Below are 14,481 nucleotides of genomic sequence, written 5' to 3'. Positions count from 1 at the left end.
GCCTCTTCTGTTCAAACACATCTTGTCTACACAGCTGACATAACGAACGATGACTAAAACGAATATCAAATATTTTTTCAGTTCTCTTGTTTCTAAACCTACTTATGTGTGTCAAATAAACCAGTAGACGTCATTGGAATCCAGAACTCTTTAGCAAATGGAAAGTTTTGGCGCCAATTTTGGACCAGAGCAGGCAGTCAAATATGGAAAGGCGAAACTATTTAAATTCCGCACACTTTTGAGACGAAGTCACAGTCGAATTCTAGCCGCAGACATGAGACAGTTGTTCGTTTTGTTGGTGCTGATCGGGATTGGTTATTCCGCTGCCAAGCTGAATCGCTTGCGGCTCCACTCGAATGGTAACTTTACCAAGAGCCACGGAAATGTGAAGGTGGAGAAGGCCGTCCTGGCGGCCAAGTACTCGTTTTTGGTGGACGCCACAACCAGCTCCAGTTCCAGTTCTTCTTCGTCGCAAACTGAAAATCTTCAGAATTCTTTTAACAAGGAGTACTACGGTGTAATTGAAATCGGAACCCCCGGGCAGCGGTTCAACATTCTGTTCGACACGGGATCGTCCAATTTGTGGGTTCCCAGTGCCAAGTGCTCGTCCTCAAACATCGCTTGCCAGAGGCACAACAAGTACCGATCGGAAGCATCCAGCACCTACGTGGCGAATGATACGGAGTTCGCCATCGAATATGGAACCGGCAGTCTCTCGGGATTCCTCTCCACTGACACTGTGACCGTGGGAGGAGTCAGCATCCAAGGCCAGACCTTCGGCGAGGCCATCAACGAGCCGGGAACCACCTTCGACTATGCTCCATTTGCGGGAATCCTGGGAATGGCCTTCGAGGCGATCGCCGTGGACGGAGTCACTCCGCCGTGGGACAACATGATTGCCCAGGGACTGCTCGACAAGCCCGTCATGTCGTTCTACCTGAAGCGCCAGGGCACCGCGGTGCAGGGTGGAGAGCTGATCCTCGGAGGCAGTGACTCCAGTCTGTATGTCGGCAGTCTCACCTACGTCCCCGTTTCGGTTCCGGCCTATTGGCAGTTCAAGGTGAACTCGATCAAGGTCAACCGCGTGGTGCTGTGCAACGGATGCCAGGCGATTGCCGACACCGGAACCTCCTTGATCGTGGTTCCCCAGGCGGCCTACACCAAGATCAATCGCCAGCTGGGCGCCGAGGATAATGGCGGTGGAGAGGCGTTCGTGAGGTGCAGCCGAATCGCATCCCTGCCCAAAATAAACCTTAATATTGGCGGCACCATCTTCACCCTGAACCCCAAGGACTACATCGTCAAGCTGACCCAGAATGGAGTGACCTACTGCATGTCCGGCTTCACCAGTATGGGCAGCATCTCGTTCTGGATTCTGGGTGACTTGTTCATTGGCAAGTTCTACACGGAGTTCGATAAAGGCAACGAACGGATTGGTTTTGCCAGGGTGGCCAACTATTAGGCGTCTTCATATGGCTTACAAATTACAAAATTTGAGTAATACTTCCAGAACAAAAATGACAATTTTAATTACAAAGTTATTGTAAAAAGTATTCTAAAAGATGTTATTCTTTGGACATTATGATTTCTAATTTAAGATTTGGACATTTGAAATCAGATCTCATTTTCAAACAGTTAAAATGCCAACTTAATTGTGTGAAAAATCTAAAATCAGACAAAATCTCAAATTATAAGTCAATGTTTCGTTAGGGCTGAGTTCCACCAAATCAAAAAACAAACGAAACCAAAATTCCTATAGAAAATATTGTTTATGAATATTTATGTGATTTTGTGTACAAAGATTTGGTTTGCTCTGTCTATTGATTCAGCTTTTGGTAATACAATAACTATAACTTGTTATACCATTATTGATAAGAATGTTACATTGTACACAATGTATGCTAGTTTCGAGTTCTCTTATAGATTTCTATTGACTACTTTTATAGCCTTCATAAGGACGTATACTCACTTGGGATGCGTCAGCGGCACTTCCAGTATCAATTCGGGCGGGTAATCGAAGTAGTCCGGATCGTGACCATTGGCCGAGACCACCACCGGCAGGATGTCCCACTCGCCGCCCTTGCCCTTCCAGCCCAGCTTGGTGCAGACCTGATGGATAGGGATGGGATTGGACATCAAACAAATGTGAATCGGAATCGAAAATCAGCATAGGGCCTGGCCAGGCCAGGCAGTGGCGGACATAAAAGTGACATGTGTAAAAATAAATGGAGATACTTTGGGGCTTGGTTTTATATGCAAATATACATCATTGCCGGAATGGGAACTTTCGAGCCCAAACCCAAGCCCACACCATAGCACATGTTCCACCCACTCGCTGGAAACATCTGCTACCGTATTTGTGCTCGTATTTATTGACAGCTTTGTTGTTTGTTCGGTTTTTGCGTATTTAAAAAGAGATTTATTACAACGAGTTATAGAGCGAACTTGCCACCGTTGCTATTGCCGTTGTTGTGGGCTCTGGGGCTTTTCCAACTTGTTGGTTCGACAAAAGGTCGTCGGGTTGATGGAAATTGGGGGGGGTCAAAGGGCGGGGACAGATTTAAAGGCAAAGGCAATTGATGCGTGTAAATATTGTGATGGCTGAGAAAAAATACATGTATTTATGCATGTATGATATGTAAATTGATAGCTGGATTACGCAGAACCACATGAATAAATGGGAGCCGTTTGATCGTGGTGTAAATATTTGCGAATCTATCAAATAAACAGGTAATGAAAAGTCAAAATAAACCTACAAGTTATTATTTCAAATTTAATATTCAGTCACATACAATTTATTTAGAAATCACTCACCTCAGTAAACTCAGCATTCATGGGATCGCCAATGATTTTCCCATCCGCCTGCTTATAGCCGGCATATGATATCAATTGGCTATTCCAAATGCGATAATCATGCTTGGCATCTGTGCGTTGCGGAAATATCGTAATAGCCGATCTGCAGTGATGAAATTTTGAAATCAATTATTTTAGCCAGGCAAACCCACTAAACAATTTGTGTGCACAAAACGTTAAAGTTCGACAAAGTTCAATGGAACTTTTGCAAACCGCCATAAGCGTTTTACGCCCTAATGTGCGTACAAAGTCAGAAGTGCAACACCAACCGGATCAAAAAGGGGAAGTTGAAAGGATGGCGCTTGAAATATTCATAGAATCAAATTGGCAGCAGGCCCCTCTCCATTCACCCTCTCAATTCAGCCAATTAGCAGGGCAAAAACATAATTTGGCCATCACTTTCCGCAAACATCCAAGTGACGCCTGCCACGTAGCGAGTAGATTATTTGTAAATTGGAAATTGTGTGTGCCAAAGAGCATAGGAAAATATTTAAAATTATGTACAGCTTCAATTTCGAGGCTTAATTCGATTAGCGTAGATGGTTTGTTCGCCATTATTACCATAAGCTTGAAATTAAGCTTTGCACGGAAATATAAAATGCAGAGTATGTTAATTGCTCAAACGAAATATTAGTAATAATTTTGTATTGTTCTATTTTTATGGTTTTTAATTTAAGCACACATTATATAATTCTATTGTGAATAAAAACAAATTTCTATTTTGCTTAAGTGTCAAGTGTGTAAGTATTATTCATTATTTTCTATAATAATCCTTGTTTATAAAATAGTTTCTGTTCAATAATAAATTCCCCCAGCACTTAACAGAGAATTTCAATTACCTCAGGTTGCCTTTATTTGTTGCATATTTAATGTGGTTGCAAATTGCTTCAAACATGCCACTGGTTGTTGTCACATAGCGACAGTCAAATACCTGCAAAATATACATATAAATTATAGAAATATCAGCCTGTCAAGAACGAATCACTTTCCACTTTGGAAGCACATGTAGAAAAGTCATGCCAGCGGAAAAAAGCGCAATTCCCGCAGAGCTAAAATTACCTAAAATATTCAAATGCTGGCAGCAACTAGAAAAAATATCAACAGAATTTGCAGACACAAAACTAAAAGTGTAAACAATTGTTTTTTCATGAGTTTTAGGTGCCAGCCCCCAAGCCCTGAAGCTGTCCAACAGTTTTTGTTGCGTCGTCCAACGGGGCGGATGATAAATGTGACATAAATTTCTATGTTACTTCTATATTTGTTTTTTTTTCTAGCATTGGGTCGCATTCGTATAAGAGAGTTGTTCGCAACTTGTTCATACACCGAAACCCTTTTTTAATTATTTCGCTTCAATGAATTTTTTGCAATATTTCTGTTTAACTGTCACACTCCCTCCTCAATTTTCGCTTCTGTTATCTGGTCCCTTACAATTGTTGTTTTTCACACCTGTTTTTGTGGCTTTTTCCCCTTTTGGGTCTAGGCCAGAGTAAAGTGCTTACATTTGGCTTTATGGGATTTCTATGTTTGAGCCACTCGAAACTGAAACTCATTTCTGGCCAAGAAACCCCTTTTCATTCGATTTTCTGCTGTGTTGGGTTTTGTTATGTTTTTTTGTAGAGGGTTTACCAATTTAAAGCGAGTTTCCTAATTAAGTTTGCAAAACGATCCAAACTGAACCCTTTTTAAGTGCTTCTGCCACACATACTTCATTTAATTTAAAGCAAAGTTGGCTGCTTTTTTTCATGTTTGAGTGGTATTGGATAACTTTTCTCAACTTTTTATTTAATTTAATGAAAAGTCAGGGCACAAAAGAAAATTATCATGTAAAATGTTTATAGGGCTTCACATTATACAATGGAAAACATGCCAAGGATACGATCAACGAAGTGTATTTTTGGCAGGGAAAAAGCCATGAAAGTATGTTTATTGGAGTGTGTCATAATGTTAATTTGATTCATTTAGAAGCTAGCACTAGTTTTACTCTACCATTATTAAATTAGTATTTTATTCGAATTAAATCTCTGAATACATATGCAACCAAGGAAGAATTCGCTTCGCATTTCAGGTAAATGAATTTGACAGTCCCCTGCAAATACATTCATATATGTTGATATATTATTTATTTGGCATGGCATATGTGGAAGGTGGTTGTAGTGTCGCCTTTCACTACTTGTCTTTGGAAATCAGCTTTGCCTTCTCAAGTTTTCCATTCACACACACGCAATTCACTCAGGCGGAAATGCAAATCAGTTCACACATTAGTAAGCAAACTCACAGAGGCTGGGACAGCCATTTTGCCATGCCAACTACTGATCATTATAATTTGTATACGAGCATAAGTATACGGGTGCATGTGAATAAATCTCTGCCTTGGGCCAAATTTCTTTTTCGGGTAAATTAAAATTTACGAGGATTTGCATTTCAAATTTTTGGCTTTGTTTTGCCTATTCTCTTTTCGACTCGGCTTCTCCACTTCGACATTTGTCATTTGCCCGAAACACGCATAAATCTAGAATAATGTTGCCCGACAGAGGCGCATATATTTGTCTGTGATTTGTGCTCTGACAAATTCGGTTGACTACTCCAGCGTTTATTTCACCCATATAATTTTTTGAATTGCACACATTTAAGCCTAATATGCCTTGATGAATTGTTATCATATTTTGTGGATGATGAAAGCTCGTTTCGAGGGTTTGCATGCGAGAGGTCATGAATCGTTGAGATCCTGATAAATTGAGGGTGTCTAAGGTTGATGAATAAAAGTTGAAGACTTTGCTTTGGAACAAGTTGGAAAAATCGAAATATTTTTATATAATTTTCTAATTTTTTTCATAAATCAATTTCTTAATCGACCCACCTGCAACTTCGACCATTGTATGCGACCAATGCAACGTGATGAATTGCGCCAGGCCAGTTTGGCTCCATAAATTAGTTCGGTTTCGGTTAGCTGATAATGTCCACTTGTCTCAATGCTCTGGCGCACCTGTTTCCACCGAGTTTCGTGGGCGGTAGATGATGTACTACATTCGAGATGAAAGATAAGATAAGTCACGAATGTACTGTTTCATTTTTAAATAGGTAACTGAAGGTACAATGCGCTTGAAATATAAAAATGACGTTTGTATTTTTAAAAACGTATCCTTGTAGTTAATATAATAAGTAATAATAATAATATAACAAAATGAAGTATTCTTAATTTTCAAAAACCATTATAAATTGTATTCTCATAAAATCCCTTTGAGTTTAATTAATGACAAATTTATATAGAAACATTTAATTTTTGTTTGCTATAAAAATACAATCTCAGACTGAATTTAAAGCAATAATCAACATTTTTAACGGTCTAAAATTTTTAAAATTAGTTTGTAAAATAATAAAACTTTTATATGAGAACCCACCGCTTTATCGAGGTGAAATACTGCTCCAGGAAGTCCTTGGCGTGCTCTAGAATTAAATCCGGTTTTCGGGCCTCCACCGCCGCGTTGCCAATGTGCATAATACTGCTCGTACAGGTGGCCTTCGAGCAGGAAAGTATCTGAAATGAGCAGACGGGGGGGACAAATAAGTCATCAAGCCGGGAAGAAAACAGTTAGTCCTCATGTTTTGACAGCTTTAATTATAAAAATGTAATTGCTCATTTTGGTAATTAAATTTTTATTGGCAATTGCCTTGCAGCGACGAACGACAATGAGTGGCAGTTAGACAAAGAGGGAAAAGTAAGGAACTGAAGACAGATGAGGGACAGATAGAGAGCAACAATGCTACGAAAATTAAATTGATAAAAAAATGAGGAACAGCAAGAGTCCTTGGAATCAGCCCCTGTTCAGAGAAAACGTTTAAAAAGCATTTCACTGTCAATTGCGGATGCTGCCTTTGCCTTTCCTCCACGGAGTTTCCTGTGTGCGCTTTTCCTCGACTTTTCTTGCCTTGTTTTTTATGATGCGTGTCGTTGTAATTTTCATTTGCCCTGCCTCAGCTTACCTCGGATTCTGGCTGGCGGAGTGCTTTCCTTACCTTTCTTCTCTCGGTTTGTTTTTCCGACGGTTTAATTTACTCAACGCCCCGTCTGTCTATTTCACCTCCGAACGCGAATGCCACAATCCGCCCAAGACACCCGCGGTCATAATTAGTTTGTTTTTCCAGGCAGTTGAGCTCTCGAATTGGCTTGGCAAAGTGTGGCATAAAAACTGCTCAAGTGTCGCAAGTGTCTAACTAAAAAATTTCATGCGGCGATGCTCGCTACAATTATGTCACTCATACGCACTGTGTACCGCGTTGAGAGGAGCTTGTTGAAGCTTACGACCGAATTTAGTGGGTAAGAATGATAAAAGAAGAAATTATCTGTTAAATTAAACAAGCGAATCAGGGTTCTAAATTGTGCGATGAGCTGGGATAAACTAAACGGATTAAGGATGTAAGTAAACGAGATGAGAAGTCATTTTCAAACGAAAATAATTATATGTGATGTGCGATGTAAGTTAAAATAATTTAAGGAATGTTGGTATTTTAATAACGCTGGTTTCTATATACTTTTTGGTCAAAATAAATCTTCGATTATGGTTAACGCATTTGTTCATTTAAATTTGTACTCGTTAATAGTTTTCTTTTTTAATCTCTCTACATGTAATATAATAATAAATATTTAAAAGAGCATAAACTATTAAATTTGAAATACATATACTGTTTAAATGGTGGTTATTTTAGAAAAATTATTACACGTTTTAAATAACTAAAAGCAGAACATGAACTTGAGAATGAGATTTTCTTATTAAAATTTAATTTATAGTTATACCAATAATATTCAAGCCAAAAGGTGGTTATTTTAGAAAAAATATTACACCGTCTAAATAGCCGAAAATAAAACAAGAAGTTAGGAGTGAGATTTTCTTTTTAAAATTTAACACCTCTCAAGGACCAAGATGTTCAGCCAGTCGTTGAGGTAATAAAAAGGGTAATTCTAGTAAATGTGGAATGGGCAGTAAAAGTTGGAGAAGCAATACCAGTCAAAGTAGCACATTTGGCAAAAGGCTGAGGGAGAAATTCTAAGGATTAGTTTGTGAACAGACCCATAGGTCTCACTTCAATGTTGAGCTGTGATTGCAGGAAACTCACATTAATTTTAGTACTCTTTCCCAGCAACCGCCCAGCCAGCCGCAATAAACTGCAGTTGCAACTTAAAGCCAAGCCACATACTTTGCTTTGTATGCACATAACAAAAATGCAGTTCCTCCTGCATTTCCCTGGTCCCCGCCCGCATAAACTTTGCCAATTTTCACTCAGCTGTGCAGAGCAAATTTATGCACAGTGCAAACAGCAAGCGAGCTAAGAAACCAAAAACAAGAAGCAACCAAACACGAGCGACACATGATGAAAATTCGTTAGTTAGCAACAGGGCGGAGTTATTATTCTAATAAGCCGGAATCAGACGCGGCATGCGTCTGGCTTAGTGGGTAAATTATTATTTTCCGCGGACGAGAAGCTTATGAGGCTAAGAGGCGCCGGCTTTCCATTTTCATTTGCAACTAAGCAAATGAATTTTTTGCTGCCAGGGTAGGAATGCAAATAATTGCCAGCGTGGGACTGGTTAGCACTCAAAGTTGTCCAAAATTGTTTTATGTAAATATAAACAGGAGGACGGAGGAGGGGCATTCGCAGCGGAACCGGAAATTGTTGCAGCTGCCGAGCGCCGAATAAATACGAAGGAAGGAAACGGGTAGCATTTCCCGCCCACCCAAAAAAAAACATACACAAGGCGAGGAGCTTAAAGTTTGGCGTGTAAGTTTGGTTTTCTTCGGGCCACGTGCCGCCCAACTTCGGAGGACTGCATCCCCACGAGAAACTGCACTTTCCCTCAGCGGGACTTGGCCTGCTGAATTTGTTCTTTTTCCCGCTACTCCTGGTGTTTGCAACAGAATTATGCCCTTCTGCGGAGGAAAGTGATAGAAGTGCTGCCGGTTTCACCCCGGGATATGTTTTCTTAGACAACAACGAACTGAAAATGTCCTTCTCGGGATTATATTTAAGAAATAACCAGAGATCTTAAGATGATTTCTAAATAAAAGTTTAATAAAGTTGTTATAAGACTAACACGAATCTTGAAGCAAGTTTTTGCAAGAAGATCGAACCAAAAAACCATTATTGTACAGTTCTAAAATAATCTAGAACTGAGTGATGCCTGAAAAGCATTTTAAGCATATTCATCCACTATTCATAAATTTTATGTTTACATAAAAATAATAATAAAAAATGTTTTCTTAAAGACCTCAATGCTTTAATAAAGAAAACAATTACTTTTGTCAAAAAAATGTTTGTTGATAAGCCAATTTTTTAAAATTACTTTTTTAATGTGCAAAATCACAAATATTTAGAAGTATGTAAAGTATAAGAAACTTAAGTTAATAAATAAATACAATTTACATAATTTTTTGAAAATATTAAAAATAACGTCTTTAACGATAAAAGAGCATAATTTTAATGCCCTGAAAAAGATTACCAAAAAAAATGAAGAAGAAAAGTTATTGGCGACATGACAAGTGCTTTCACCAAACTATCCTTATAAAAACATTTTCCAGCCAATTGGTTTTCCGGGCAAGCCATTGACATAAGTTTCCCAAGACGCTTGCCTTCTTCCGGAGCAGAGGCACAGCCATGGAGGAATTCAAATATTAACTGCATTCTGCGGCAGTTAAGTTTGTTTTGCCACTTCTGCCTCACCTTTTGGCAACAAAATTGAAATTGCAAGGCAACCAGCACACAAAATTAAATGAAAATGCTGGCTGTGGTAATGAAAAATTAAACGAAAATATTTGTTCACAGTTTCGGTAGTCAAGTGCATGATATTAACAGAGCCGGATAAATAATAAAATAACCCAGAACGCTCTGTTTTGTAGCCACAATAAGGTGAAGCCCATGCCAATATATGGATTAACCACACAAGTAGGAAGCCACTTTGCGTTAATATAGTTTTATTAACTCTAAAGGAATGAAGACCCTTTCCACATGCTCAACTCACTAAATCCCGAGTGTTAAATGCCCCAATGTAAACTTAATGTTTGCAACTTAAATGGCCGGTCCATCGTTTAAGCAAAGCTTCAGTATAATTACCTGCGAGCCGGAAAAGGGAGTCGTTGGGAGCAATTTGCATGTTGTTGGAGTACTTAAATAAAATGGCACACTGGCACATATAAATATGAATTTGTGCATTGCATAATTTCGCGCACGTTAAAACGCAGCTTGGTGCGAGGGCGGCGAAAGGGAAATGAAATTTGATTGTGAAAAAGGATTCGTTGCGCCATTTCCGTTGTTGGCGTTGATGCTGACTTAATTAGCATAGAAATTGTAGCTGTAGCTGGGGAACTGAACTGCAACTACCGCTCTGGACTTTTCGGGTCTGCAGGACCCCCCCCTCCTTGGCTAATTGAGGTTAGGTGTCGCAACTTTAAAGCGACTTCTGACACCGCTTCTGACTTGCCACTTCGCTTATGCAATTTGCACTTGGCAGTCCCGAGTCGGCTTAATGAGGTTCGCCAATCAGTTTTGGCCAACTGAACGGACCCGGCGGTAGGTGTGCAAATTAAATTATGCAGATTGGGATGGGCAGCGCCGCTGGAAGGCATCCAAAGCCATTTCCTTAATGAGCATGGCGAATTTTGAATACTGCTAGATAATATGAGTTATTCGCAAATTAAACTGTTCAAGAAGTATTTTAGTTTAATACAATTAAAGTTAATTAACTAATTAATAGTGTTTAAAAAAAAATAAGACACTATATTTTCAAGGCTCATTAAAAAAACACTCGTTAAAAAATACTAAAAGGGATTGCTTAGCTTTAATCAAAATAACATAAGTCTTATTAAAGAAGAAAGATTTTTAAGTACGTTAAAATAATTAAATTTTTTTAATTATTTTATTTTGGTTACCAAAATAACTATGAAAGTATAAGTTGGAACAATTCTTTACTAAATGCTAAAAAAGAGGACTGGTCACATTTTATAAAAAAGTGTTATTTAAAGTACGTCAGTTTGTATAATTTAAGAGTTATACACTGTACTGTTTCTAAATAAATACACATCCGGCTCCATCATTACTAAATTTTGTCGCACGTATTAGCTCAACATTTCCCAAAAAAAAGAGCCCCATTCACCACATTAGCCCCAAAAATAGTATATAATTTTACACCACGCAAAACAGAAAAAGTCCTGGGAAAAATGAGCCAACTTCAGGCCACTTTATTACGATGGGAAAAGTTTTGTGGTATGAGGAAAAAAAAGCGAGCAGCCGGGTCCTTTATTTAATCCGCCATCCAGCCTGGGCACGCACCCGGCTAACTTTTGCATAACAAAACTGCTGTAAAACGCTCCAATTGCAGACGAGCAAACAAACAAAGGGGCAGGAGCCACACATGCACGCTGCACAGACACAGTTGTACAAAAAGAAACAGGAAAACAGAGGAACAGGATCAGGACTAGGAGCAGGAGCAGGAGCAGTCACACAAACAATTACTTGGCCGACTAACAGCGTCATGAGTATTAAATAACTCCTGCAAGTATGCAATGCTTCTTGCGCTCGTTCCCCGACTCACTTTTTACGCATTCCGAGCTGAAACTTTCTGCACTTAGGCTGGAGAAAAAGCGAGTCTGGGAATTCAGGGAATTGTTTTACTGCCCTTTTATGGCACACTCGCTCGTGCATGGCCCACAGCTTTTCTTGGCCACGTGCAGTGGCTAATTACGGCCAAGATTCCCCTTCGCAGTCCCAGCCCAAATCCCAATCCCCATCCCAGTCCAGTTGCCCCAAACGTGACTCACCTCGCGACCCTTGCAGTGCAGCGTGTCGTAGACCTCCGGCCTGCCCTCGATGTTCTTCAGTCGCATCGGCTTGCGCATCAGCAGGCTGCGTCCCTCGTCGTCCAGGTGCATGAAGCTGCAATTTAGATTGCTCGGCTAAAGTATCTGAGAAGTGCGGCAAAGCAACTGCCAAGCTGGCAAATGAGAGGACCCCTGTATCCCTAAGCTCCAGACGTTATTCGCTCGATTTGTCTAACCGCTGGGAAATCCCACATCTAATCTCTTTCAACTGCTAATAACTTATCGCCTTTAAAAAGCATTATTCGCATTACTCAAATTAAATTTTTTACATTTTTTAAAAGGTATTTGTCGAACCGCTGGGAAGTTCTATATTTTATTTATGTTTAGTGGTGGTTACTTTGCCCTTTAAAACACATTGAATTTGAATATTAATTTTAAAATTGTTTTTTAATATTTACGCGGTCAAATTAAGTTTTCATATATTGAGCCTGCTACGAATTTTACTATAACACACAAATTCATTAAATGCGACAATTGAAATTGAAATAATTGAAATAAGCCCTTGCTCCGCACTTTAACGAACAGACGGGAAATTCTATATATTTTCTCTTTCTACTTCTAATATCTAATATATCGTCCTTAAAAGATATGCTTACATTACTTAATAATAATAATAAAAATAATAATGCTTAATAAGAAAACATTATTTTGAAAACCTTGACCTTTAGAAAGTTTAATAAATATGACTACACTAAAAATAAATTTTTTTAATTCTTTCTTTTGGCAAATAAAAAGCTTTGAAAGTTTATTGAAATATTAAACAATACCTACATAAACACTTATACCAAATGGTCTAAGTCAGCATACTTCAATAGAAAAGCAAAATAATATTCAAAGCGCTCCCATATTTACACTTTTCAAATCTTTACAAGTATGTCCTTTACACCAAACAGATTATGTTTAAGTAACTTTTTACAGGTGAAATAAAAATGTTTTGCTTCAGTAGCTATAAATTTCATTCAGCCAAATGCCGTTTGCCACAAATAAAACTTGTCTAGCTCCTAAGCACAACTACCTCTGCTAAGTCCTGCCTTTATCCCTTAGTTCCCACCAACCATTTATCAGTTTGGCTAGCACTCGTGTCTCCTATATCCGTGATAAATGCAATCCTTACCTGCCGGCACGCGACCGATAATCCTGTGACATTTTTCTGGGCTGCGGTTGGTTCTTGGGCGACGGGGACAGTTCCCGGGAACTTTTTCCCGATGCGGTGCCGCTGCCCGAGGCAGGAGCTCCTGATCCCTGGCCACCACCACCACCACCTCCACTGCCACTGCCATCCAGCTCGACCACGATACTCGTGTTGGTGCCACGCCGTTCGCGAATTGGAGGCGAAGCTGTGGAGATGCTGGCCCGTTTGGGGTGCCTCAATGGCGTGCCACTCGAAGTGGCAGCCCCTGCTCCAGATGCTCCTCCTCCCGCTGCTCCTTCTCCTCCAGGATGGTCCACTTCATGGCCGCCTTCTGGAGTGCCGCTCAAGAGCCCATTGCCATTCACCGTTGGCGTTGTTTGAGCTTTGATTTTTCTGCTATTTTGTTGCTGTGGGACACATGTATCCTTCTGTTGCTGTTGCTTCTGTTGAAGTTGCTGCTGCTGCTGTTGTTGCTGCTGTTGCTGTTGTTGCTGCTGTTGCTGTTGCTGTTGTGCATTTGTCGTACGTTTGATGGTCACGAAACGCAGGTTCTCAAATATCGATGCGAAATGCTGCGACATCTTGTCCTGGGACTTGGAACTCGTGTCCTCTCCGCTGATTGCTTGCCTCGTTGATTTAAAATGCAGCCAACAGGTGAACCACTTGGACAATTTACCCTCCAAGTTTTTGATTAAATTCTGTTGGAAACTTTCAGCGGTCTTCTTTTTCGGGCCACACTCAATTGGTTCACTGAGGATTGAAAAGTTTACAGAAAGTTATATTACTTGGTAGTCGAGACGGATAAGGGACTTAAAAATGTACAGGTGTAATGAGTAATTTAAATCGTGAAATTCAAATTCTGATTAAAGCTAATCTACATTGAAGTTTGAATGTCTTAACTTTGATTTTGTTCTTTAATTTCCATCGCTTGTATTAAAGATTCATACCGATATTATTGACTTTTATCGATATTTTACGATCAGCAAACTGCTTAATTAAAAGGTAAAAGAATAATTTAACCCACCACTACTTAAAAACAGACAATAAAAACCAAAAATCAAAATCGAACTTAAAACGATTTTGTCTATTCTACTTATAATTGCATTCTATTCTTCGTTAAAATAAGATGTTGAATTCATCTCCCAAATACTAAATTATTTTTATATAAATTATATTTTGAAAATGTGAGCTCTACAAAATTACTGAACATTAACTTAAAATATCTAATACTCTAAGAGTTACATATCTCGACAGACAAACGAAATACAAATATTTAATAAATATTAACTAAAATAATATCAAAATAATATCAAAATAATATACCTAATATCATTGGATTACTATTTTATTTTCTACGTAGATATTACGATTGTTAGGGCACTAGGCTCAAGAACTACCTTTGACTTAAGGCTCTGCTATGAAATGTCATCAGACATCATTGTTTTGAAGCTTTTCTGCTCCTTCATTTCCACTCAAAATGCCTGAGAGCAACAGAAAGAAAACAATAAAAGCACAAGGTCTGGCTTTTAGCTACAAAAATAGACTTACGCACTCAAAGCCAGCCGGGCAGTTAATTGATTGATTGATTAGCAAAACAAAAAAGGCATAAAAGCACATGTGTACATACCA

At 39.1% G+C, this 14,481-nt stretch overlaps 2 protein-coding genes across 3 annotated transcripts in view; one reads left to right on the top strand and one right to left on the bottom strand.

Annotated features, from left to right (window-relative positions):
• LOC108052360 (nitric oxide synthase) overlaps positions 1 to 14,481 on the bottom strand; it is a 39,812-nt gene that overhangs the window by 18,308 nt on the left and 7,023 nt on the right. The window contains exons 2-8 of one of the 2 annotated variants that reach the window (XM_044459870.1): positions 12,835 to 13,602; positions 11,661 to 11,775; positions 6,252 to 6,388; positions 5,711 to 5,873; positions 3,693 to 3,784; positions 2,815 to 2,956; positions 1,970 to 2,109 (exon numbers count right to left, since the gene is read on the bottom strand). In XM_044459870.1, the coding sequence (XP_044315805.1) occupies positions 1,970 to 2,109; positions 2,815 to 2,956; positions 3,693 to 3,784; positions 5,711 to 5,873; positions 6,252 to 6,388; positions 11,661 to 11,775; positions 12,835 to 13,433 (1,388 nt within the window). In that variant the 5' untranslated portion in view covers positions 13,434 to 13,602. Of the gene's footprint in view, positions 1 to 1,969; positions 2,110 to 2,814; positions 2,957 to 3,692; positions 3,785 to 3,912; positions 4,019 to 5,710; positions 5,874 to 6,251; positions 6,389 to 11,660; positions 11,776 to 12,834; positions 13,603 to 14,481 lie in introns of those variants that run through there. The other variant, XM_044459871.1, reaches the window with a different exon arrangement.
• On the top strand, positions 269 to 1,500 carry LOC108052364 (lysosomal aspartic protease). The gene has a single exon (XM_017134747.2). It carries the CDS (start codon positions 275 to 277, stop codon positions 1,460 to 1,462), a length of 1,188 nt encoding a protein of 395 aa, XP_016990236.2. The 5' UTR covers positions 269 to 274; the 3' UTR covers positions 1,463 to 1,500.

The sequence above is a fragment of the Drosophila rhopaloa genome, unplaced genomic scaffold (assembly GCF_018152115.1).
Source record: "Drosophila rhopaloa isolate 14029-0021.01 unplaced genomic scaffold, ASM1815211v1 contig_2, whole genome shotgun sequence".
In the NCBI taxonomy this organism is placed as follows: domain Eukaryota; kingdom Metazoa; phylum Arthropoda; class Insecta; order Diptera; family Drosophilidae; genus Drosophila; species Drosophila rhopaloa.
Note: the sequence above shows the minus strand (reverse complement) of the source record. Positions and strands in the feature narration are given on the sequence as shown.